The sequence below is a fragment of the Gobio gobio genome (assembly GCF_949357685.1).
Source record: "Gobio gobio genome assembly, chromosome: 4".
Taxonomy (NCBI): Eukaryota; Metazoa; Chordata; class Actinopteri; order Cypriniformes; family Gobionidae; genus Gobio; species Gobio gobio.
The window spans coordinates 61,917,951-61,945,064 of NC_137100.1; the positions used below are offsets into that span (position 1 = coordinate 61,917,951).

The 27,114-nt window shown below is 39.2% G+C and overlaps 1 protein-coding gene across 9 annotated transcripts in view; it reads right to left on the reverse strand.

Moving 5' to 3' along the window:
* Window positions 1-27,114, reverse strand: part of pxna (paxillin a) — a 57,746-nt gene extending 30,632 nt beyond the window's left edge. For 3 of the 9 annotated variants that reach the window (XM_079815887.1, XM_079815883.1, XM_079815882.1), the window contains exon 1: window positions 26,949-27,114. In XM_079815887.1, the coding sequence (XP_079672013.1) occupies window positions 26,949-26,961 (13 nt within the window). In that variant the 5' untranslated portion in view covers window positions 26,962-27,114. Of the gene's footprint in view, window positions 1-2,700; window positions 3,908-10,575; window positions 10,716-26,948 lie in introns of those variants that run through there. The other 6 variants (XM_079815885.1, XM_079815884.1, XM_079815889.1 and 3 more) reach the window with 5 other exon arrangements.

Sequence of the window (27,114 nt, forward strand, 5' to 3'; positions counted from 1 at the left end):
AAGCATTACAGTGTCCGAGATAGACGCAAAAATGGCCGTTTGCAGACACTGTCGAAGCACCCTCAAACGCAAGCAAGAGCTCGCTCTGTTGATACTGTAATAATATAGTATATATACACTGGCAAATGCTCCAGTGCATATTTGTGTCTGTAAAACATCAAATGTATCCATTTACAACGTGTTTCTGCAGCGGTGACATAGTTGTTGATCTCTTGTACGCAATGGCCAATGTGTTTAAAGTCAGTCAGAATCCACTCCCTGCTCAAACCGCCAGAGTTTTTATTCAGTGCTGAGTTATACAGGCTCGCAAAACCTCTCATGAACAAACAAACAAAGTGTAGACACGAATCGAAGCAAGTAAGATATTTATTGTGCATTGTTAGCAGCTTCATTGAACTTTGTGAGATTGCAATGAACTGACATAGCGACCGCATTTAGTGATCGTAAATGGAGCGGTCTTGGCTCGCTTTTGAGTAGTGATTGACCAATAGGCTGCTGCATTCGCCGATATTTTTTCCCCGGCATTATTTACAGACAGGCAGTATTGGCTCCAAATATCGGATCAAGAAAATCGGCAACCAAAAAAAAAAAAAAAAATCGGTCGATCCCTACTTTTGAGTCTACAGTCTATTTAATCCATTGAATAAAACTATGTTTTCTCATATTGCAAACATTTATTAATGGCCAATTGCACGCTGCAAAGTTTGTAACGCATTAGAGCAATGTAAAGGCAGACTAAAAGATAAATAAAAAAATATTTGTGAAATTCTAAATAATCTTAAATGTCTCCCTGTACACTCAGTGCTGTGGTGGAGCCGTTGCTTAGCCTACATCTGCACTTTAATAGAGCACCCTCAGTGATTTGACACCTGTAGGCATAAGATGGCCAAATAAAAATATTTTTATTTTACTTCTTTTTTAAGTAAAAATGTTAAGTTATATTGGGCTTTGTTTGTATAATGTCAGCTGGAATGTAAAAAAAATGTCAGTGTTAAATAAATATTTTTAAATAGTAGTTTTGTAATTAAACACTTCGGCCAAGAATTTTCATTTCGGTGCATCCCTACAAATAACCCAGCGTTAAGGTTCTGCAAGTGTGTTTATTTGTTTCCCGGTCATGAGTTGAAACCACAAGCAGAGTGAGTGAAACTGCATCAAATGTAGATACGTATAGTGCATCAAAAGTTATCCAGGGAGTGTGTGTGTGTGTGCTCAAGACTTTTTAGCTCCGCCCACTGCACGCCTCCACGAGTTCGGCTGTCTTTTATGAATATGATAAAACTAAAGACTCTTCGGAGATATGAAGGATGCAACACTACTCTATAAGTACTCAAGATTAACATGAGACACTTTAATACACTAAAGGAGGCTGTCCTGTACTGTAACTACCTCAGGGGGACTTAATGCTGCTAGTATTTGAACTTTTCAAAATCAAGGAAAAGAAACCTAGCATTGGGGATTTGTTGCTTTGTCCTGTTGTACAAAACTTGTATCGAACCATGACCAAAACCCGAGGTACGTACCGAACCGTGACTTCTGTGTACTGTTACACACACATCTTTCTGGTACATTAGCTGTCTGCTGCCAAATTGGGCCACAAGTTACTGATGTATATGATTAACAAAAAATATAAATGCACAAGTTATAAAATATACATGCAAGTTAACAGAAAAGAAAGTATAACTGCATTTATGCATCCTTCAATACTCTCAAAAAAAAAAAAGGTTGTATATGGCACCAAAAATGGTTCTCGGCTCGTAATCATAGGGGAACCTTTTTTAGTGCTATATAGCACCAATTTTGGTGCTTCAGTGGTTCTTCAGTGGTTCTTCAGCGGTGCTATATAGCACCTTAGTCAAAGAACCGGTGAAGAACCTCTGAAGAACCGCTTAAGAATCACTGAAGCACCAAAATTGGTGCTATATAGTGCTAAAAAAGGTTCCCCTACACTCTAAAAAAAAAAGGCTCGTAATCATAGGGGAACCTTTTTTAGTGCTATATAGCACCAATTTTGGTGCTTCAGTGATTCTTCAGCGGTGCTATATATATAGCACCTTAGTCAAAGAACCGGTGAAGAACCTCTGAAGAACCGCTGAAGAACCACTGAAGCACCAAAATTGGTGCTATATAGCGCTAAAAAAGGTTCCCCTATGATTATGAGCCAAGAACCATTTTTGGTGCCATAAAGAACCTTTTTTTTTTTTTAGCGTTTGATGCCACTAAATCAACGAATCAAACATTGAAACTGCTAAATCAGGTTCACTGATCAAGATTTTTCATTACCAACTCCGATTGCCAATTTTTACAATCAAATGGGACATTTCTGATACCAGTTGCCTTTTTCTCTTCCTTGTTTCACAGAATCTGTTTAAAGACATTGTTAGATTTCCACAAAAACGACACTTTAGGAAATGATTGTAAATGGTAAGTCCTTAGAGATCGGCCAAAATAAAACAAAACATGATTGATGGCTGATCGACCGGTGGATCCCTAATGCTAAACTTTGGTTGGTGTGCAAAGTCTGAAAGCTAAAAGACACCTCAGGTCATTTAATCATTTTCACAATCAATCTGAATAGTGAGGTCCTTGTGCCCAATTTAATCACAGATGAGCAAAAACTCGCACATCAAACTGACTGATCTGCACGCATATGTTGGGTTTGGGGAAATACAGTGTCAAGACAATAAGAGCCAATCCTACCTTTCTCTGTCACCCATTCTGGATCTGGGATCATGTACGTCCCGTCTGAATCAGACATGCTGCTAGATTGAACTACAGAACCTGACAATGCCTCTCCAGCATGTGCTCCTTCAGTTTCCAGAGCGGTGTGTGTCTCTGACGCCTCCACCAGAGCTGAATCTGGGGTGTGGGAATGTGGGTCAGGAGCGGATGTTAATGATGGAGCGATTGGATCCCTCTCTAAAGCTGAAACTGAAAGGGATTCAGCGGCTAAATCAGAAACAGTCTCCTTTTCTGACATGTCTTCAATGGCATCTGCCTCAGAAGATGAAACGGGTACGAAATCCTCAACCACGGTTAAATCCGGTGAGGTCTTCTCTGCCGAAGTTGATATATTGATCTCGGGCACCTCAGTGTCTTGGGACTGTCCCGCTTCTGGTGTGAAATCCCTCATTTCGAATTCCAATAAAACCTTTTCAAACTCCTCAACGGCAAATGCTGATGCAGTTTCTTCGTCCATCGGGGAACAAAAAAAGGAACCGCGCCCGAAGGAATCGGGCACAGGATCCGGAAAAGTCTGGACTCAAGAGTGGGATGAGGAAAGGAAGGGTCGTTCCCATTCCAAAGCATTCAAAACATTCCACAGGGCTCGGTTATGTATACAGCCGGCAGTTCGCTAGATAACGGTTACTCTCAAGGGGATTTGCTTACATAAGCTATAGACGCTACACAAACCCATATATGAGCACGTTTTTGGGTCTACGAAAACATTACGGGGCTAAACATTCCCAGACGTTATCTAGAAAGAAAGTTATTCTGAAAATCCATAGAAAACCCTGCAAGAACGAGCACAGAACCTTCATTCCTCTGAAAGCCTTTACAGGATGCCACTTATTTAAACATCGTTTATCACCGACAGCTCATCACACGAGCTCTGCTCAGCTTAAAAAAAGGGGGACAGTCCACTCAAAATCATTTATGAGCGTACAAATCAAGTCAATCAGGTCTAACTGTCCCCTCCATATATAGAATCCTATTCCCTTCTCAATGAATGCTTAAAGTCCACATGAAACAGACGTTGTGAAAGTCGTTTCCTTCCTATTGTAACATACATCTGAGTGAAACGGTTTCTGGAACACGAACACATGACTTGATTTAGTCCATGGGGAATTGTTTGGACAAATGAGTGACAGGTTGCCCCGCCCTCGTCATCAGAGAAGAGATGTCGCTGCAAGAGGCAAGGGAAGTTATATTGATTACAGATTACAAGGAAGCATGAATTTAAAAAATAATAATGATGTACATTAGGGGTGGGTAAAAAAAAAAAAAATTTTGATTTCTCGATTTTAATCGTCGGCATCAGGAGTTAACACAGTTTGAGCCAGCGGCTCGCATTGATAAGGCTCTGGGTCTGTGTCTACAGACAATTCACCCTCCTCCACTTCAGGTGAAGGTAGGGGAGAATGACCGCTCTGTTGCAAAGCTCCATCTTTGCGACTCGCGAGTCAGACAGCTGTCAATCAATCCGTCACTGCGGGTCTCAGGTGCACGCCCTCGGTTCATACTAGGAATGGCTCGATGCCACAATTTTGGCTTCGGTACGGTACCACAATCTAATACCGAAGTACCGATATTAAATCGATACCATACAGGGTCTGAATTTTGTCGCGGGTATTGCGCATATTTTTACTCACTCTCGCAAGTTTGAGTTTTATGAAGCGGGAAATTACCGCAAATGTTTATTATTAAATTAATCAACAAAGATTAATCACATCAAATCAGGCATTTGTTAACTATTTTGTAAGAAGTAATTTCAGCAATACTCCCTTCTCTAGCTCTCAAAATTAGCGAATTGCTTCTGGCTTTAAAAGACATCATACCTACACTAAAGCAATATGCACGCTCAGATTCAACACTTTCACGGTCGTTTCGGGAGCTGACAGAAATCACTTGCCCACGTCTTTTTAAACCTTGCCAATTTGAACATTTTATAGAATTTTATAGAATTTCATAATACATGGTATGGGAGCTCTTTGAGAGAGTTTTCTTTGTGCTCATACCAACAACAAACACACAAGCCTAAAGAGCTTGCGCATTCCAAATTAAGTTATTTTTCCTTAGTCAAATACACACAAAATTATGTCAAAAATGTCCATCTTTAGTGAGTAGTCACATAAACATAGTTGGTTATGTCTTTCGCGAATGTAAATAGTGCAATAGTATGCGTGCAAATATTATGAATTCTAACTGGTTAAAATCACTGGTTGAAACGAACGCTGGAGATTTCATGATATTTAAACAATACGATCTTATGTGCGTTGACGAGTGTTAAAAGAAAATAAGTGTCTAACTTAATTCGATTGTTTGAATTATGCACTCACCTGTCGATCTCTTAATGTCTTATACAAGAATGGCAAGTGACAGACGCTTGGCAAGGTTTGATGGTTCTTCAGCAGTTTTATAAGCAAAGTAATTCCAAATTTCACGTCTACTCCTCTCTTTATTAATTAGTTTTGGGCGTGTTGAGTGAGAATCAACTGCTGTATTCATTTTGTTCCTCTATGGCGCCACATTTGCCGGTTTCGCGTCACTTTGGGTAGCGCACTGCCATCTAGCGGTGAACTTCGGAACAGCAGCATATGCCGAAATGAGCAAAATCATGATATTGTACCGTTTGAAATAAAATATATACCGGTATTTTCCCAGTACCGGTTTACCGCGCATCCCTAGTTCATACCCTCTGCCCACTTTTCCAGCATTTTTCAAATATTCCCAGTGGTTGGAGTTTAACACTGAGCTGGGGTTTAGTTACCCTTTAAGAATAATAGTCTAATGAACCCACAATTCAAGCAACTCGCCCCCGAATTGGCAAACCGAAAGTCTTCTTCCATATAAGCTCATACAGTTGTGTGCTCTAGACCAGGGATTTTCAAACTTTATGATGCCAAGGACCCCCAAATACGATTAATCTTTTATGAGGGACCCCCATTCTAAATTCCATCAATTTTTTTAAGAAGAAAAAAAAAAACATTTAAACTGATAGATAAATTGTGTGCCATTATAAATACAAAATATTGTTTGCAAACTTACAAAAGGGGACAATAGTGAGAAAAACTCACTAGAAAGATACAAAGCAAACATATACAAGTCTGGAAAGTAGCTTATGTACAGTACATGGCAAAGAAATGAGAGAAACATTTAGAAATTAAACTTTATCCATTTTTGCTTTATATTTTTGTTCTCTGAAATTTTCTGGGGATCCCTGGGGATCTAGACAGAGAATACTCCGTTGCAGGGAACACAAACAGAGTATTCCAAACAAGGTTGGGTTCCTATTCAACCGTCCATCCTATTAAAAACTGCTAGGCTATAAAATAATTGTATATAAAAAAATAAAATTAAAAAAAGAGTATTGTATTTCGCCAGATTTTATAGTGTAAACATATGCAAGCGTGAATGTGAACCGTGTCGAGGGGGATGCCAGGTGTGCCCATCGAACTAATATTTGAATATTCTGGTCCAGCCCTAATCGGAAGAGCATTAAAAGTCCCAGTCAACCGGAAGTTGCAACTGATTTTATTTCAGTGCTGTGACGCATTTCCAAGTGAAACGGAATATTGAATAGTGGGCGGGGTTTTACTTCAGCGCTCCTCCTCTCCATCTCACGCTCATAGAGACTAAAGGCTGATTTATACTTCTTTATACGAGTGCACGCAGAGGGTACGGCGTACCCTACGCATAGACGCGTTGGATACGCCGTACCCTACGCCGTAGCCTGACGCACACCTCTCCAAAAATGTAACAACGCGTCAATTCTAAGCGGACCGCAAGCGCTGTGATTGGTCTGCCAGAACCCCTCCCTCAGGTCAATAAATAAATAAAAAATCTGCGATAGGAGTGTGTGTGTGTCCAGAAATTGGATGATAGTTCCTTACGTCTGCTATAACACACTATTTTGCAGTCCAGCGATTCTTTATGGTAGTAAATAAATACATAGATCCGCTGAATATAGTTTATTTATTTTCTCATTAAAACCAAAGATGTTAATCAGTAATTGTATATCAAGAACAGGGACACATTAGGGTATATTTCGTGAATGAAGTCTCCGCAACAACAATCGATTGCTGAGCCACCGCTGCTGAAAACAGCGGCCACGAGCTCCGCATGGTTTCACAAATGGATTCCAGCGCCAGATCGCCTTATTTAACTTTACTAATCAACTAGAGATGCTTAATTTGTATTAGATACAACAACTCAAGCTGCAAGAAAAGCCGCTCTCTCACTGCTGCTGATATTCCGACATGAATGTACAGATTCTACACATCAAGCTGCTTCTTCTTCGGCTGTTGTCTTGATTACACCAACATGCCAGAGGACACTGCCTTCTAGTGTCTGCATGTGGAATTGCACATTGACGCAGACAACAGCGCAGAAGTATAAATGCTCACGACAGCGTCGGCTACGCGCGTAGCCTACGGCGTACACTAGACGCAGAAGTATAAATGGGCCTTAAAGGCTGATTTATACTTCTGCGTCGGGCCTACGCCGTATCCTCTACGCCGCAAGTTACGCATTGGTTTTCATTTTTACTTCTGTGTTGTTGTCCGCGTCAATGTGCAATTACACATGCAGACCGCTAGGAGGCAGTGTCCACGGGCATGTTGATGGTAACCCACAGTATCAAGGCAAAAGCCTATATTGCCTATCATATTGCCCACATATGCCTATATTGCAATCATTCGCAAACATGTCACTTGTGTGTTACAAACAGAAACTGGAGAACTGAGGGAAGAGACGAGATACGCTGAAGGGAATGAAGAGCCGATTTACTGCGCGAGCTTACCTCTCCGCGCACTGCACAAGCGTAGATAGTGAGCGTTTGTTCAGCTCAGCTTCTCACGTGTTGGATCGGATGAGAACGAAACAGACTAACTTGTGACAAAGCCGAAATACTTCTTTTTGTAAAGAAGAACATGCATGCACTTTTGAAATGAAATATAGGCTACAGAACTGATAGTAGCCATAGGATGATTATTTTTATTTTATCTTAAAATTACATTGACTTAATTTGATTTAGCATCTTAGTTTTTTTCGTTGCACTAAACATTATTTGATTTAACATTTTGGAACAATTATATACTTTGGTTTTATTTAATTTCATTGGTAAAGACTTTTTTTCTTTACACTGAATTTAAAAACAAACGCTGATTTAATTAACATCTTTGTTTGGATTGCAGAATATGCAGTTGTTGCCTTTAATTTCACCTTTCAGCCTTATAATTTCCAATTCAATTTCACGTTAATTTCCGATTGCAGACTTGTTTTCATAAGCCAAAAGCCAATTTAGCCTGTTAAATACCAAATAAACATCTTGTTCATGTATACTTTCATTCTTTTATGGTGTACAAACCCCCCCCCCCCAAAAAAAAATCGGAAATCGGTATTGGAATCGGACAGTTTTCTTGAAAAAAAACTATTCTTTTCTGTGTATTAACTTGCACGGATTAATTGTTCACCCTAAGACCTGTAATGTGTGCTAACAAAGTAAATAAGACCGACTTTAATAATAAGTATTTAGGGTAAGGAGTAGATGTAGGGAGGGCTTCATTGTCCCAATAAGACGGCATCCATTTAATAATTTTAATAAATATAATTATTTACACTATTATTGCATACCCTTTAATGTACAACACTGATGTGCAAATTGTACCTGCCACTATTTATAAGTATAAATAGCATCTAAATACCATTTACACAAAGCCTATTGCAAAGAAAACACTGCTATTTTTACATTATAGTGTAAATAGCATCTATTGATACTTGCAAATAGCCGATGCCAAAATAGAAATCATTTCATAACACACCATTTTACAATGCACTATTTGTATGCCGTAGGTCAGTGAATCCTCTGCGGTCTGGAAATACGAGTCTAAGATGCCAAGACCTGCTATCTCTTCGCCTTAAAGGCTCGTTATCAATGTTTATTTCATAATCCATTCATCTCCACTCTCACATGTAAACTTGTACGCCCCTATCTGGTCAACGAGTGGAAGTGCAGATAACACTTTCTACACATAAAGACACAATAAAACTCGAGCTGAGAAACAAGTCTTTAAAAACAATGTCAATTGCTCAAAATGTCTAAATTTGGCCACTTGGCGTCTTGGCCACAATAAAGACTCATTTATGACAGTAAAATATAGAGTTCTCAACTCCGAAGTCAGTCCTAAATTCTGACCTTCAGAGATTTGAGACCACCAGGGTGGTCAGCCAAGGAGGGAGACCCAAGAACCCTGTACTAAAATAAGAAGCCTCCAGTCCTAAACCTGCCACAGAGAGACGATGAAATACATCCCACGCTGTAAAACCTGAGAGATCCGAGGGAGTAAAGCATTAATAAACCGAATTCTTGAGCATTCGGTTCTTGACATGTGACACAGATGTCAACCCAGCAAGAATGATACACATTAATGACACAATCTGTTTTCCCACAACAGAGCAAGAGTAGAGAGGCGACAAAGTGGCAGTTCGCATAAAAACTTATATTATTTAGCAGAATGTCTAAGCTTCTTATATAAAAAAAATATGCTTCTATTCATAAAGGATGCATTTTATTGATTAACATTATAAGACATTCATTTAATTGAACGTTTTCAGTTATCAGCAGCACTAACTAATATGCTTCAAACGTTTTTAAAATTTGTTTTTATAGCATTTTATTGATTACCAGAAGATGAAAAAGATACAATAATTTAAATAAAATAGCAACCAATTATATTATCAATGCATTGAAGAGTAAAAAAAAAAAAGATTTCTCAATATATACCAAAACGACATTGTATTGCTCCACTTATAATATGCGACCGTTTAAATAAGCAAACATTCAACATAGGCCTGTCAATTCCTTTAAAATCTGCAGAAAGAGATTGTGGAGATTGCAACCCTATGTGTTTAATTATTATTTTGTCAGTGTGACGCCATGTGGGACCAATTACCAGCTCTGAGTGAAACACACAGACAGAAAGAGAGAGAGAGTGAGAGTCCAGTATCATTATCAAAACTGCTATTTATACCAGCTGACCACCACATTAATAACCCGAGAACTAGAAGTTAAACGTAATTTAAAATGATAGCCTCCTCATTCTCACGAGGAGAATCTGCTTCAGTCTACAATACATGTGGTCAAAAGATCTTGAAATTAACCATAAGCCAATGATGAAGCAATGCAGCTGATGACACAGATGTGGAGTCATAATGTGGTGGAAGTGAAGACACATAGATGTGAGCTGAAGCATAAATGATCCATCCTGACCCTCGCCAGACAACAAAAGCTATTAGGACTTATCTCAAAAATATGACTAAGGTGTTACTGACTCCTGTGATTGTGATTGTGACTCTTTAATGTGAACATGGAAAGGTATTCACAGGCTATTTTACTTCCAAAAGCAAAAATAGAATAATGAAAAGAAATCCGCAGAGAATAAATAAATACATTAGATAAAAAAGGGGAAAATAAATTCTAAAATTAAAGAAAATATATATTAAACAATACATAAAATAGGAATATAAATAAATAGGAAGTTAAAATAGTGAAGTTCTCATTAGATGGGAAGTCAAAGTACACAAAGTAGTAATTGTTCCAGCTGCCATCTACAGGTTTATCGGAGGGAACACAAGTGCAAAGGCCAAAACTATCTCAATCGAAACCGCCTGCAACCTACAGAAAACACTTAGAGGTGGTTAAGCACATTCATTTCTTAACCTGGTCACGATATGCCTGGATTCAAGGCCTATTCCAGCAGATAAGACAAGATACATGCAGGCGTCACCTGACTTGAGAGCACTTTCAATAAAAAAAAAAAACACAAAGAACAAGATAAATGTGCAAGTCTCTACTTAACATTCCTGCATCCAGCCGTTCTCAATCCCTCCATCTCCCTATCTGATGGGCAGAAAGGTGTGCAGGGAATTCCTCAAATGCTTCTGCCTGTTTAGACTCGTGCAGGATGTCTCTGAACGTCCTGCCAAATGCATCACTTAAGATTAGACGGAGAAAATGCAAGGTTAATTCTGAGCATTGAAGGAGTTCATGGAGTCATCTAGAGATTTTCCTTACAGGAGGACTTGTCAGAGGCATGTTACATTTATCTAACTAGGTTATGACATATCCAACCGTTGCGTGTCAATTTTACTTTGGATGATGAGATGCATTTAAAAAGACCTTCATTCTTCCTTTCTTTTTTTAAGCAATTTAAATGACAGGACTGAAATGCGGTCACTTAGTCAGCTGGAAAAAAAAAAAACAACTACTGGAAAAAACATTTGTTCACTAAAGAAAGCATTTTCAACTACATTCTGCACAGACAAGATCACATTATTGCCACAAACCATACGGCATCTGTCTACACAATAAACGATCAGGCATAGCATTATGACCTATATTCCTACTATTGTGTTGGTCCCCCTTTTGCTGCCAAAACAGCCCTGACCCGTCGAGGCATGGACTCCACTAGACCCCTGAAGGTGTGCTGTGGTGTCAGGCACCAAGATGTTAGCAGCAGATCGTTTAAGTCCTGTAAGTTGCAAGGTGGGGCCTCCATGGATCGGACTTGTTTGTTCAGCACATCCCACAGATGCTCGATTGGATTGAGATCTGGGGAATTTGGAGGCCAAGTCAACACCTCAAACTCATTGTTGTGCTCCTCAAACCATTCCTGAACCATTTTTGCTTTGTGTCAGGACACATTATCAGCTGAAAGAGCCACAGCCACCGGGGAATACCGTTTCCATGAAAGGTGGTCTGTCACAATGCTTAGGTAGGTGGTATGTGTCAAAGTAACATCCACATGGATGGCAGGACCCAAGGTTTCCCAGCAGAACATTGCCCAAAGCATCACTGCCTCCGCCGGCTTGCCTTCTTCCCAAAGTGCACCTGGTGCCATTTGTTCCCCAGGTAAGCGACGCACACGGCCATCCATGTGATGTAAAAGAGAACGTGATTAATCAGACCAGGCCACCTTCTTCCATTGCTCTGTGGTCCAGTTCTGATGCTCACATGCCCACTGTTGGCACTTTCGGCGGTGGACAGGGGTCAGCATGACTGGTGGACAGGGGTCAGCATGGGCACCCTGACTGGTCTGCGGCTGTGCCGCCCCATACACAACAAACTGCGCTGCACTGTGTATTCTGACACCTTTCTATCAGAACCAGCATTAACTTCTTGAGCAATTTGAGCTCCAGTAGCTCGTCTGTTTGATTGGACCTCACGGGCCAGCCTTCGCTCCCCACGTGCATCAATGAGCCTCGGCCGCCCATGACCCTGTCACCGGTTCTCCACTGTTCCTTCCTTGGAGCACTTTTGATAGAGACTGACCACTGCAGACCGGGAACAGCCCACAAGAGCTGCAGTTTTGGAGATACTCTGACCCAGTCGTCTAGCCATCATAATTTGGCCCTTGTCAAACTCGCTCAAATCCTTACGCTTGCCCATTTTTCCTGCTTCTAACACATCAACTTTGAGGACAAAATGTTCACTTGCTGCCTAATATATCCCACACACTAACAGGTGCTGTGATGAAGAGATAATCAGTGTTATTCACTTCACCTGTCAGTGACCATAATGGTATGCCTGATCGGTGTGTGTATATATCAGCTCTCATATCTCTCGTTGTACGTAATTAAAGGGGTGGTAAACCACGATTTCACTATTCTAACTTTAGCTAGCGTGTAATGTTGCTGCTTGAGCATAAACAACATCTGCAAAGTTACAACGTTCAAAGTTTAAAGCAAAGGGAGATATTTGCTTTTAAAGAAATCAGTTTCTAAGGACTACAGCAAACGGCCAGTAGGCGACTACACACATTCCTCCAGGGTTGATGACATCACCAGCCTCAATATTTACATAAACCCCTCCTCCGAGAATATTAAATAAGGGGGGGGGGGGCGCCATTTTGTATCGCGGCGCTGTTGTGGTATAGTTAGGCTGGAGTGTTGTTGCCGCGATGCCAAGGAAACGCTGTTATTTTCATCCGGATTGCAGGTCTGGGGTACTTGCTCTGTTCAGCCTTCCTTGGGACGGGGGTGCGTTGCAGAGCGTTTAACATACAACATGTTATATGCACGTGTGTATGAGTCAGCGGGGAACAGGCGCGCGCGGGGCTCCCTGCAGCACATCTCACGGAGGAAAACATCCACCGTCTTCGCGATTTCAATGCCGGATTTGCACAACGTCAGCTGCGTGAAAAAAACACTGCCAGTGCGTGGATGCACGACGCGCGCGCTGCACATTTCACGGAGGACAACACAAACTTCCACAAACTTTGCGAGTTCAATACAGGATATGCACAATGGCTTGTCCTGAAAGCTGGATTTACAAACAGAAGCTGTTCACGGGCCACAACCTGTAAGTCTGATTTATTTTTCATCGATGTGTTTTCCTGTAATAGGTTGTAGCAAGGAAGTAAACAGATGACAGCGCTGTTCTGCAAACCAGTCTGTTAAAAGCTCATTCATACTTAACGTTATCTGACGAACACCTATCGTTACAAACACTAACCTTAAAATCTCAACAGCGAACCTGGCATTAGTGTAAATGATTCTTTGATTAGAGCTTTTATGTATTGTTTATCTACAGGCATGCTAAACATGGTTCTGTGTGTGATTTGGCTAACTTACTAGTTAAAGCCAGTGCTTAGTGTTCGTTTTGGGTTAGTTCTTGCGACAGATATTTGGCTATAATCGTTCTAAAAATACAAAAGTTAAAGTGCCATTCAGTAGCGATTATAGATCCGCAGTCTTTACTCTTGAGGACTGAACAGGTTCTGCTCGATCATCTTCACTTAAATGTTCTGGGTCTGATTCGGGCTCAGATTGGTATGGTTTTGTTTCTAATACTGACCAAAGCACAGCCTCCGGTAAAGGTAAGGGGCGTGGCGTTTCCAACAAACGTGCACTAGGCGGTTAGCGAATCACAACACACTGGGCCAGCTAACCAATCTGAGCCCATCGCGTATTTTTGAGGGACCAGCTTCATACAACCCGGAAAGCATCAGACCGTTTTACAAGGAGGGACAGAGCAGTGTAGAATAAAGGTCAAATATATGAAAAATAAGGCAATTTTTTTTTTTAAACGAAGCATGAACACATGTTACAGTGCACCCCACAAACACAGTCAAGCCTTCAAAAGAATGTGTTTTACCACCCCTTTAACATAGTTCTTCAGTTTGGTTCTGTACACACTGCGTAGTATTTTTGTAAATGCGGTTGTCATTTTTCGGGCAAAAATTCAGTTGTAGAATGCGATGTCACTCCAGTGAATTACTGAGCTGTGTGTGTACAGAACAGGATTAAGAATTAAAAGGTGAATTGACAACCGAATTTAACTGCAGTGGGTGAGTGTCTTTAGTATGCCATACATGGATTTTCACCCCAAAAGTGTAAAAATTGAGCCTCCCAGGCACCAAAGCCTCGAAAGCGGTTCACTCAGATCCATCAATCACTTTCCAGTTGGAGCCAGAGAGAGTTAGCCGGTGTGGGACAATGGCTGACGTGTTACATGGGAAAAGACATTCAGCTTCGGTTACAGAAGTGCAAGCCAAAACTAACTGCATTTTTTAGACCCTTGAAGATTATGCATTACACACCGGTTCAGAAAGACAAATGTACCTGTTTATAATGTTTACTTTGTGTCCAGTGTAGACAGCCTCAATTAAATGCTATATGAATTGTGTTAATACTTACAGTAACCTAATTCAATGTTTAGTATTGCATCTACTGTACCTATTGTTTATCATAACAGCATAGTATGTGGTATCCTCAAGAAAGACAAGATAAGCATTCAGCCATGAAAACATGAGGCCTGTGTTGTATAGGATCTGGTGATACTCTTGAAAAATTCAAGTTAATCTGAGTCAGTTATTTACCGTTTACAAATTGTATAGTATGTTTTTCAATGTCTTATTTGCTGTTTCTTTGTAAACATTTGTGAATTATTTACTAGCAATTCCTGAGTGGAAATTGTTTCTACACCAAATCTAATGGACACAGGCCTTTTTCTATTGCTTTTTCTCACCATAATACATACAAACACAGAGTTTGAGCATGTACATTTCACCATAAAGCCTGTGTGTGTGCCTGTGTGTGTGTGCCTGTGTGTGTGTGCGTGTGTGCGTGTGTGTGTGTGTGTTGAGGTTAGCATTTCACCATTCACCTAACACTCTGTGTTTACACATCACAACCAAACGCTCTTTCCCAGAAAAGGAACTGTTGCGAGAGCATTTGCAATGTGACTAAGAATCACCAAGAGAAGTTCATACAGTCATTTTTACTCATCCAGACAGATCAGTGTTAGTCTACTTTAAAAGGATAGCTCACATACTACAAACGAAAACAGATGGTGATTTATACAGCCACATGCCAAAAAGTACCAAAAAAAAGCACTATAAAAGTGAAGTCATACAATAGCTTTGTGAGAGGAACCCTGTGAAATTTAAAGGGATAGTTCACCCAAAAATGAAAATGTTGACATCAATTATTCACTCTCATGTCATCCCAAATCCATAAGACTTTCATTAATCTTGAAAGCATGATTAAAGATATTTTTTATGAAATCTGAGATATTTCTGTCCCTATACTGAGAAAGTATATTCACCCAAAACTCTGTCTCTGATGCTTCAAAACATTAATAGAGATCGTAAAATATATCCATATGAACAGGGGCGTAGCCATCATTTCAGAAGTGAGGGGGGCAGAAATGTCAAGTGTAATACCATTTTTTTTGTAACTTCGTCTAATTGACTGGTTGTCAATTAATTGGCTAAGAAATCTAATCAATTTCCAATCATTTGTAAGCATATTCAATAATTTTTCGTCCTATATATTTTCCTCGTAACAATTTTTTGATTGGTTTACATACTACAAACACTTATCCATTCATAATGGATTTTATACAATGTAAAAAAAACAAACAAAAAAACCACGAATGAACCTCATTGTCCGTATTTTTGTCCTATTCAGAGTCTGACAGGACAAAAACAACCATGTACTTTCATCACATGGTAAACAATACAAGTTTGGAACAGCATAAGTGAGTAAATGAGGAACTTATTTTTGGCTGAGCTATTCCTTTAACTCACAGATATCAGATCATCAAACCACAGTGTTGCATTTTAATGCATGCAACAAACACAAAGGTTTGAGTGCTGATGTGTTCACAAAATGTGTTTTTGAGACAATACCACAAATTCACACTTAACAAAAGAATAGTGCAGCAAACATCAGCAAACTCACAAGACGGTTTAGGTCAGGCACAAAATAAAGCTTAATTACACACAAGCCTTTCTGATTCTCACCAGATAATTGAGCTAAATGTCATCTTGCGCACACATGGGCGGCCAGGTTAAACATCGCAGGCCTTGATCATCAAGCTTGGACGCTCTTTAATCCGAGTGACAGGACATTTACAAATTCAGTGCACAAGAAGAGACGACATTCATCGGGTACATTAGGACAAACACTGTTCTAATTCATAAAAGGTATAGAATGTATTCAATATATTGGTAATATTCTTAATGTTTTTGAAAAGAAGTCTCTTCTGCTCACCAAGGCTGCATTTATTTGATCAAAAACACAGTAAAACGTATTGTGAAATATTATTAGAATTTAAAATCAGTATTTTCTATGTGAATATATTGTAAAATGTAATTTATTCCTGTGATCAAAGCTGAATTTTCAGCATCATTACTCCAGTCTTCAGTGTCACATGATCCTTCAGAAATCATTCTAATATGATGATTCGCAGCTCAAGAAACATTTCGTGCCGCTTCATATTTGTGTGGAAACCATTTTATTCAGGATTTTTTCATGCATTGAAGGTTCAAAATAAAAGCATTTATTTGAAATATACAATGTCTATTTCACCTCAATATTATGTTGTTGCAGATAAGAAATTAAGCTATGGCAACAATATTTCTTTGGCCATTAATTCCTAAAGTCATAAAGATATTATTAGACTAGACTGTAATGCCCAACCAAAAGAACCAATCAAACAAAATCAACAATTTTTTGTCATGACTATAATTAAAAAAAAAACTATATACAGCTACATTTGACATTATATACAGTACATTTAATGTAACATTTTGTGTGGGCTACTATAGTTAACTAAAACCCTTTAAAAATTACTTAAATCTTAAAATAAAATAAAATGTTAGCTGAAATGGAATGGAAAAAACCAAAACACTTTATGATAACATAAATGTTTCTTGAGCATCAAATATTATAGCATATTAGAATGATTTCTGACGGATCATGTGACACTGAAGACTGTAATGATGCTGAAAATTCAGCTTTGATCACAGGAATAAATTACATTTCAAAATATACGCAAATAGAAAATAGTTATTTTAAAAAGGCAATAATATTTCACAATATTGCTGATTTTCCTTTATTTTTGATCAAATAAATGCAGCCTCGGTGAGCAAAAACCTAGCTGAAGGCATCGATTTGCTACAGTGAATCAGATTTCACTTCTTTAAGAGACATACATGGACATATATGTTTGTTACATCAACAGTCTCGAGGCACAATGCACCATCCCTGAAAAGGATGCTGTCGTACAGGTTTTTTAGGTTCAAACAGTCGTCCACGGCCCACAATGCAGGCTTACGGCCTGGCATAAAGAAACGCTCACACCTGCGATCTCAATGCCTGCCTCGATCTACGCTTCACTGCTGATAATAAAGCCACCACTGTTTGCGTGCCATTTAGGACACATCCACGCAGGCCTGGTGATGAGAAGAGGTGAAAGTGCTCTCAAGTTAAAATTAGCATATTTACTTCCTTTATGCACGCCCTTGGTCATATTGTGCACAATATGCACAGAACTCAAAATAAATTTGCTGAATAATTGAGCAGAGATGCACTGAAATCAAATTGTGGCGCCTTGCCACTGCAAACAGCATTTCAAGTGCACTTCTAGAGGCCTGTTTCTTGCTAAAAATGTCTCATTGTGGCTAATATTTATTGCACATCTCTTGGTGACATTTAATACCATTGCCTCAGGCGTCACACACACACGACTGAACGTCTGCATATGGCACACTTTTTGAAGTCGTCATCTGATTGGTCGAATTCTACAGGATGTCCGGGAGACGCGTGTGTCGCGTTCTTTTACGGTCCGCCTGGAAACAAAGCCAAACCCCCTCATGGAAGAAGAGCGTCCTCATGTTTACAACTGTGACTGAGCGCTTACCAGGATCAACTAAACGCTGGATTTTCAAAAGTATGTGAAGTAAGTAACACCGGACGGGAGCGGCGTTACAAAAGACCAATAATAATAATCAGTGATGTTGTCTAAATTGGATGCGGCGTGATGCGATACGACACTACAAATCCCCAACAGTAAACTGATGCCTCGTTCTATTTATGACGTACCCAAAAATAACACAGAAGGCACTCTAGCTAGTTTATGTAGGGATGCACGATATATCGGTATCGGCCGATAAATATATTATATGTATATATATATATATATATATATATTAATTTTTAATATTATCATTATCAGCCTGATAAGAAAATTTGGCCTATATATTAAAGATGATAAATAATGGATTATTTCCTTCAGATGAGACACTTCAGATTAGGGCTGTGCGATATGGACAAAAAATATCAATTGTATCAATAATTCGAATTCGATTTTAATCACAATTTTGAAACAATATTTCCTTACACACGTACTAGGGCTGTCACTTTTGTAAAAAAAAAATCCTGTTCGATTTTTGAGACACAAGTGTTCATTGAATCGATTATAAAATCGATTTTAAATGACGTTTTCATGTTCAACGCTAAATATAGCCTACGCCAATCCACGGACAACTAACGGGCATTAGGATGAAAGTAAAGAGGGCGCTTGAGACGCACAAGTCAGCAATATTTCTGATGATTTATTTTGTGCACAATGACAAACAGGAGTGCAACATTCTGGGAAAAAAAAACATTAAGCAGAGTGGACTGCCATAACGTCAAAGAAAAACATTAGCTGCAGGCTTTAACATGGCTGTGTTTACGATTATAAATTCCACAACAACAACAACAAAATTGTAGCCCATGAAAAGAGGTTGAAAATAAAGCGTAAAAATGTACTAGCCTACACTGAATGTGAAGTTCGTGTGGATAATAATTTAACGTAATTATTCAACCGTTCAAAATGAAACTTTGAATGAACTTAGCTTGCGAACAGGCCATGTGTTTTTTTTAATTGAACGAAACCGACACTAAGGCTATGCGGGCGTTACTGATGAAATGTACAAATAAGGCTCTATTACAAATTATTGGACAGGAAAACAAGTCTATCAACATTTTCGGGGTCCAGAGCAGAGCGTTTTTTATTCACTATATGCCCAGCTGTTGAGAAGACGCGCTCCGACCGCACTGATGTCCCAGGGACACTCAGGTACTTCATTGCGGGTATTTCGAACTGCCAATCTTCCACCACAAAAGCGGGTCGCTGTCAGCTGGCAAAGGTGGTTCCTTTTCATAAATCATGTTTTATCGACTAATATTGCATTGATTTAATAAATAATAAGGAAATATAGCATACAATGACATGGAGGCGCTGGCTCCGCGAGAAAAACGGCTTAAATGAACAACTACCCAACTAGGAAAAAAGCTTTAGTTGGGGCAGCCCTATAGCCATTTATTTCAGATAGACCTATATTTGTTCCAGCATGTCACAAAGGTTATTTCGGGTTGAGCGAGCGGCGCTGAGAGGAATGAGAAAGCTGCTCTCCATTCTGGAGGAAATAGCGCTCATTCTTTTCTACGCACACAGCATTGTCACAATATGACCTCATGCAAGTTTTAAAAACATATTTCAACATATTAATAATACCTGTTAATAAACTTTTTTATTTGTTTAATTCGTTCAAAAATAATAGTTTACATATTTGGTTGAAATCGATTCCCTATTTTCGTTTTCGAAACTTGTGTTGGTTGGTCCGATCGATTGTGCAATCGATTTTCGAACGTAAAGTGACAGCCCTAACACGTACTTGTATAATTACTTGTATGTATAAATTTGTACTTAAAATGTACTTGTATGTTTAATTTTTTTGGAAGGCTTTATTGACGATATTTGCGGGCATAATATCTTTGCATAAATTATTTTGTGATATGGTTATTTCTTTATGCTTTTTTGAACTCTTTTCGTATGTTGTGCAGTTCGCAAATGCCTGTATTATCAAAGAATCTTTTGCAACATCTCGCACATGACAACGTTCTACGTGGTGCTCATAGTAAAAGAAAAAACGCATCTCTAGACCAGGGTCTCGGTAGTCTGGATGCCAGCCGAACTAAGCCCCTCCCACAACATTTGCGGTCGGGAAGTTCGGTCTGGACTTGATCCGTTGTGGAGCAACTATGCTCGAACCAGAGCTGTTTGGACAAATGCAATTGTCAGGGCGGGCTTTATACGATGATGGACAGATGATCAACAGTAATGTAATCATCCACGTCACCAAAGAGCGCTTGGGTTGAATTCGTTTACTAAACGGAGAACTAGTTCGTATATGCATTTACCCTTATTATTTCTTTCAAAAATGATGATCGTGTTGGTAAGTACTCCGTGTATCCTTAAATTAATTTTACAACACCGACAAAGATTGTTTACACTCATCTTCTTCTTCTACTTCTTCCAGTGTGCGTGCAGTTGAGTTCTGTTGACAATAGGGTTGTGCCGATGGACGATATCATCGTGATGCCACGCCCCCGTTGCGAGTGCGACACACACTAATCCTCTTCTATAGTATTAGTTAAACTAAAAACTTAGCAGGAATTGCTCTGTAAATTAAATTGAGAATGTAACTACTGCATATATGCTATTTTAAATACTGTAGTCTATGCCAGCTATATATAGCCTACATTTTGAAATCATTTGAGGCTGAAACATCCATATGTATGTGTTTATTTTAGCACTTCCGTCAGTGAAACAACACAGCCTATAAAACATTTAAACGATTTTCAGTAAATAATCGTTACCTCAAGAATATAAGAAAATTAAATATTAGTTAGAAAAATATTTTATTCATACTATTTCCCTGCAAAGATGCGTCATATACCACTCTGCGCTTTGAGAGGAATGTGGGACACGAGCTGGATAGACAACTTCTCGAATATCTTCATCTTCATGTGTTCTCCTGATGTTGCAAAGCAACACTTGTTGTAAAAGTTCTGAAGAGCGGATTTTATCTTCCACAAGGGCAAGACATTTAGGCAATGTTTGATTATTCACTGCCAGAGAAAACGAAACTAAAATCACAGCGGCGTGTGTGTGAAATGCGCTATTCAAATAGACCGCTATTCTTGACGCGCCTAACCAAGTTTAATAACAAGAACAAACTGTGTTAAATACAATTTGAAGTAAAAATGTATTCGTCCTAGAGGGTTTTTTATACTTTACCACAGTAAAGGATGTGAATAGTTAATAGACTTAATTATAAGCAAACGAAAGGAAGAAACGATATAATCCCCTGCGAAAATGGCGACGTGAGTGAAGATTTATGAAAAGAAATGAGATGTCCATGTCCATTGGGATAAAATGGACTGGGCCTATTGTTAAAATTCACGGAAAATCGAGTGACCATATCCAGATTGCAAAGCAGAATGAAAAAGTGCTCTCTGACCATTATTTCCTTTCTAGGCTAAAAGCTTTGTGCTTCACTCCTGTGGTAATATTCACGTGCAAGTTGCAACAGCATTCACATACAAAACACTGGGTTAGTAAAATAACGAAATTATTTTTTTAAGAGTAGAAAATAGTATTTATGTAAAGAGATATATTTAAAAAAAAAAAAAGAGCTCAACTCTTAAGTGGAAGGAACCTATTTTTTTCCCCTCACGTGCAACCTAGCGGATGATTCAGTATTTGGGTTGGTAAAAATAACGAAATGATAGTTTTAAGTAGAAAGTAGAAAATAGTATTTATGTAGGCCTAAAGAGATATAGTATATTATCTACCTATTTACATTATTACCCCCCATCCCCCCCCCCACCCCCCCCCCCCCCCCCCCAAACGACGATATCATCGACCATCACGATGTTTTTCTGTAAACATCGTCAACTGCCAATTTAGGGGACATCGCCCAACCCTAGTTGACAACTATGCGTCGCTCCGCTCCGCTCCGCTGCTCTGATTGATTGTAGGTCTATCCAATTGAGTGCAGAGGCATTTTCTTTCCTGGTTCGGTTGTAACACGTCCCATAATCAAAGCCCAATGGAGCAGAATCAGACTCATATTCTGACTAGAATCTGAGTATGACCACGTTTCCCTCATTTTCATAACTATATCTAGTAGCAGAGCGCATGCAAGGGTTGGAAATCCATTTGTCCGTTGTTTCCTCGTCTTCATGGAGAACGCCACTCATGATCGCTTAGCAACGGCAGACACCACGAGAACGCACGCCGGTCTCGGACGCTTTTTGAAAGGAGAAAGTGGCATGGCCAGCGTTTACCACACGTTATTAGACAAGACATGTGAACGGACCTTTAGGGGGATGGTGGAAAAATCTTGCTTTTCTGTGGTTTAGAAATCGTGCGTACTAGGGATGCAACAATACAGTTAGTCCACGGTTCAATACATACCTCGGTTTTTAACCACGGTTTTCGGTTCGGTTCGGTTCTGATGGCATACATTTTTTGTTATTCTATTCTTAGGCGACAGGAACAGCAAGAGGTTAAAGAGAAAAATGACTTTTTTATTGCAATACTCTCTTTTTTTACTTAAAAGAATTGAAAAACCTTACTTAAACTTAACTTTACTTTGAAAAAAAACCCTTGTACACATTCCTAGTATATTGGATAATATAAAATAAATATATATAGAGATTTACACAGAGCTGTACAGCAGCATTTAAGCATAAAATTGAATGAATGAATGTAAAAATAAAACACTACATAGACTTCACTATAAAATATACATGATTCTTATTAAAGCTACTGTATTAGTTTTTCAGTCAAGAGCAATGAGTGATTTTCTTTGTCTTTTGTTGTTGTATTAACATTAAAGGGATTGTTCACTCAAATGAAAATTCTGTCATCGAGAAATGAATACAGGTTTGGAACAATATTAGTGTGAGTAAATAATGACAATTTTAGAGGTGAACTGTCCCTTTAAGGACAGCGTGTTCACTACTGCCCTCTTGTCAATTTAAGATTTAAGACCTGCGTGCATCTAATATACAGACACGATTGCGATTTTACTTTCACTTTTTGTATTGAACCGTGAATGCCGTACCGAACGGTTCAATATTATATTGAGAATTGTGGCATCCCTAGTGCGTACAGACATCGTGATTTTATTGCGATTTCGCTTGAAATATGATTGGAATCACTTCAAAAAATGAAAAAACAGTTAACAATTAAGTCTGTCATATAGGCTACATAAAATTGTGATGAAAACATAATTGTGTGCTTGGGACATGGACTTTAATGGTGAGATTTTTTTAGGCTCTCAAATTGTATAAAATTTGGATTTAGATTTAGATTTATCGGCCAATTTATGGATTATTGGCTTTCAAATATAAAGAATTATCGTATCGGCCAAAATTTTCATATCGATGCGTCCCTAATTTTATGGCCTATTTTTCTGGGATCACACGCTGTGTGAAAGGGGCTATACACTATACCGTTTAAAAGTTTGGGAGGTTTTTTTATGAAATTAATACTTTTATTCAGCAAGGGTGCATCAAATTGATCAAAAGTGAGTGTAACGACATTTATAATATTACAAAAGATCTCAAATAAATGCTGTAGTTTTGAACTTTCTATTCATCAAAGAATACTGAAGAAATGAATTTTCTTCAAAAATATGAAGCAGCACAACTGTTTTCAACATTGATAATAATCAGAAACGTTCCTTGAGCAGCACAATTACAAGACTTCAGAAAGCAGCATCTTAGAATGATTAGGATCAGGTGACACTAAAGACTGCCGTGTTTCTTGCTGAAAAAAATCTCATGTCACCAATATTTATCGCACATCTCTGTGATATTTAACTTAAACAGACCACCCACTAAGTCTCTCTTTATCATACATGACAATCTGTGCCACATGACCAGATTACCAGCAGACAACGTCAATGGTGCAAAAGCATTATTACGTTTCAGAAAAGTCTTGCAATGAAAAAAAAAGACACGCAAGACGCCCCATTTATGCCAATCTGCATTACAGAGTTTAAAAGGTGCAAGCCAACAGACGTTTCGCACAGGACAGATAAGTGTGACGGACACTAAAGCGCTGTCAGGATGATACTACCATTCCGCTGCTAAAAATAGGTTTGTGTGTGTTTGAAAGACTGAGGCTTTGCATCTTGAGTCATTTGGTGAAAATATTTACAATCACATGACGACTAGATCATGCAAGACTCTTTAGTTGGAATACGACACCCAAAAGCAGTTTCGTTGCTTTAATTTAGGCATTTTAGCCCCAAGTCCTTGAAGGGATAGTTCACCCAAAAATTAAAAATGATCACTTACTCATCCTCAAGTTGTTCCACAAGCCTGTATGAGTTTCTTTCTTTTGTTGAACACAAACAAAGGTATTTTAAAGAATGTTGGTAATCAAACAGCACCATAAACCATAAAATAAATATGGACGACGTGACTTAATTCTCTCCCGCTGGAGAAGCCGCCGGAGGTCCGAATATGGCGCTGACATCTTGTGCGATTTGGGACCGGAGTCTGCGCAGTAGAGAACAAGAAGTAGAGCCGCGATATCAAAACTCCGCCCACACTCTCGCAGATACAGAACAGATCATTATGTCAGTGTGAAATAAACAGTTATAGAAATGTAGAAATTAAAAGCTAAAAGCTCCAAACTCCTCCCGAAAATCCAGAAAAAAGTCAGTTGGTGCCTCAGTGACGACTTCACTCAGAGAAGCCGTCAATCTCAGCTGTCAATCATGACGTCACACCCCGTTTTTATAGCATCAAATAACTAACTCAAACCAAACTTATTTAAAAACAAACACTTGAAATGAAATAAAAATTGCCTAAAATGACAGAAACCTACTTTGGGGAAAAAATATATGAAGTGTAATTTAATTGTTTAGTTGACAAGTGTGAACGCACCCTTAGTCGCTTTGGATAAAAGCGTCTGCCAAATGCGTAAATGTAAATGGAAGTCAACAGCCACGTTTCCATTACCCTGCAAATAGCGCAAATTGAAATTGCGAACTGAAAATACGCCCAATGGAAATGCGTCAATTTCGCAAAAACTCCCATATAATCACAAAAAAATGAACACACTCGCATGAGGTGTTTTTTTCAGCCAATTCATTAATTTTCGCTAAACTGCAATGGAAACATTTTCGCATTTACAGGTCACCTGGCGTACGTAAAAGTCGATCATTCTTTATAGATGACGCGGTTCGTTTGGACAGAAGACGAGACCGAGTTCTTTATTAAACTCATAAAAGACGTTCACGAGAGACTGGCGTTCCAGCGTCTGACGTAGGACGCTCCGGTGAGAATGTGCTAGTTCTCGCGAGAACCAAGTTTTGTTTTGCTCCATCCTCTGCGCTTCCGCGTTCATCACCGGAACGCCAGTCTCTCGTGAAACCATTACGACTGTTAGCGGAAGTTAGAGATTACCGTTTGTAAAGTTATAAATATGGATATTTTTCTTAGACAAATGCATGGTATTATAAAGCTTGGAAAAGCCAAGACTTTTTTATTATAACTGTGATTGTATTCGTCTGAAAGAAGAATGTCATATACACCTAGGACAGTGTTGCCAAGATTAAGAATACTTTAACACTGTTGCCGCGGGCTGTTTTTCATGTCCACGGGTTGAAGCGACCCTAATTATGTGATATTTAGCCCCGGGAATGCAAATTTTCCTGCCCAAAAAAACACATATTTTACCCCCGGACACAATTTTTACCCGCTGAAACGTGATTTGGCTTGTTTTCGGGTAGCAATTGAGCGGGTTTTGTTGTGAAAACCCAGAAACCCTAACCTAGGATGACTTGAGGGCGAGTAAATCATAGGCTAATTGTCATTTTTGGGTGAACTATCTCTTCAATGCTTGGATAACACTCCTACATATCCTATTAAAAATAATGGCTAGTGCGGTGGATGGGATATACATAAACCTACCAACAAGCGTTGGCATATTTATTGGAATGACTTATACAGGAGGAAAAAAAATATGTTTTAGTCGCATAACATCGGTTAATGGAAACGCTGTCATTGCGCAATCGTATTTTTATCAACATTTAGAAAAGTTTTGCGCAAATCTGTAATGGAAATCTATCGTCAACTGTTTGATTACCAACATTCCTTAAAATATCTTTGTGTTCAACAGAAGAAAGAAACTCATACAGGTTTGGAACAACATGGGGGCGAGTAAATTATGACAATTTTCATTTTTGGGTGAACTATCCCTTTAATTTCTGAGCCAAACAAATACTTGTGGTTCTTCACAGGTTAACGAAAATAACTTTACTAAACAACGCGTCACTCATGAAGGCTCAACTCAACAGCCTCAAGGCACTAATATTGAGATTAGTTAGATTAGCTGCGCTTTTTCTCATTGCCCAAGGCAACAAGTCAACAAGTCACAACATCAAGCTGTAGTTTATGGGATCAACTGTCTTATAGTAAGTCACACTAGTCAACAGAGCAGTTTTGTTGCCGAGTTTGGAATAGAAGCGTCTGTTGATTCCTGCATTAAAGCCAATGCAATCGAGACCAACGCAAGTTTTGGTCAATATTTGTGAAGTTTGGAGGTCGGGTGAGAAATGACACATTGTTGTTTTGTTGACACATTGCAGAAGTTGCACACGCAGGAACTATAAATGCACATCCATCTGCACAAAAGTACAATCTAGACTTCTGCATTTAGGGACAAATATAAAGCTCAAAGTGGTTTTGCACTACGAAGGGTCTGATATCAATCACCCAGTGTTGCAAGAACAGCAGCCGTACAAAATGAATCGATCCGACTCTTGCAACCCTGCAGCATCAACGCAGAGCAGCAAACACCTGAAGATGCATGAATATTGCGTGTAAATCAGCTTTAAACAGCCGTCCAGGCGCGCGAGCATGTGTTTTTCAGCATGTTGCTGCAGTCAAGCATCGGCGCGCGCTGACGTTGGCAACAGCACCGCGCTCCATCCGCTCCTACAGTGTCAATTCAGCGCTCTAGCGTCGCGTCAAACTTCTCCTTTCACGATTATCCGATGTAAAACGTCAAAGCAGCTCGTACTTACCTAAATCGTCCATGTTTTGATTCGGCAGCGGGAGCAGGAGCCCACGATTTACCGCTCGGCTCTGTTTCGGGTCTCGTGTGCGCTCCGCAATCGCACGCGGAGAAGTTTTCAACTCGAGTGCACGAGCTGCGCGAGCCCGTGATGAGTCAAGCACACGCCGCGCCCG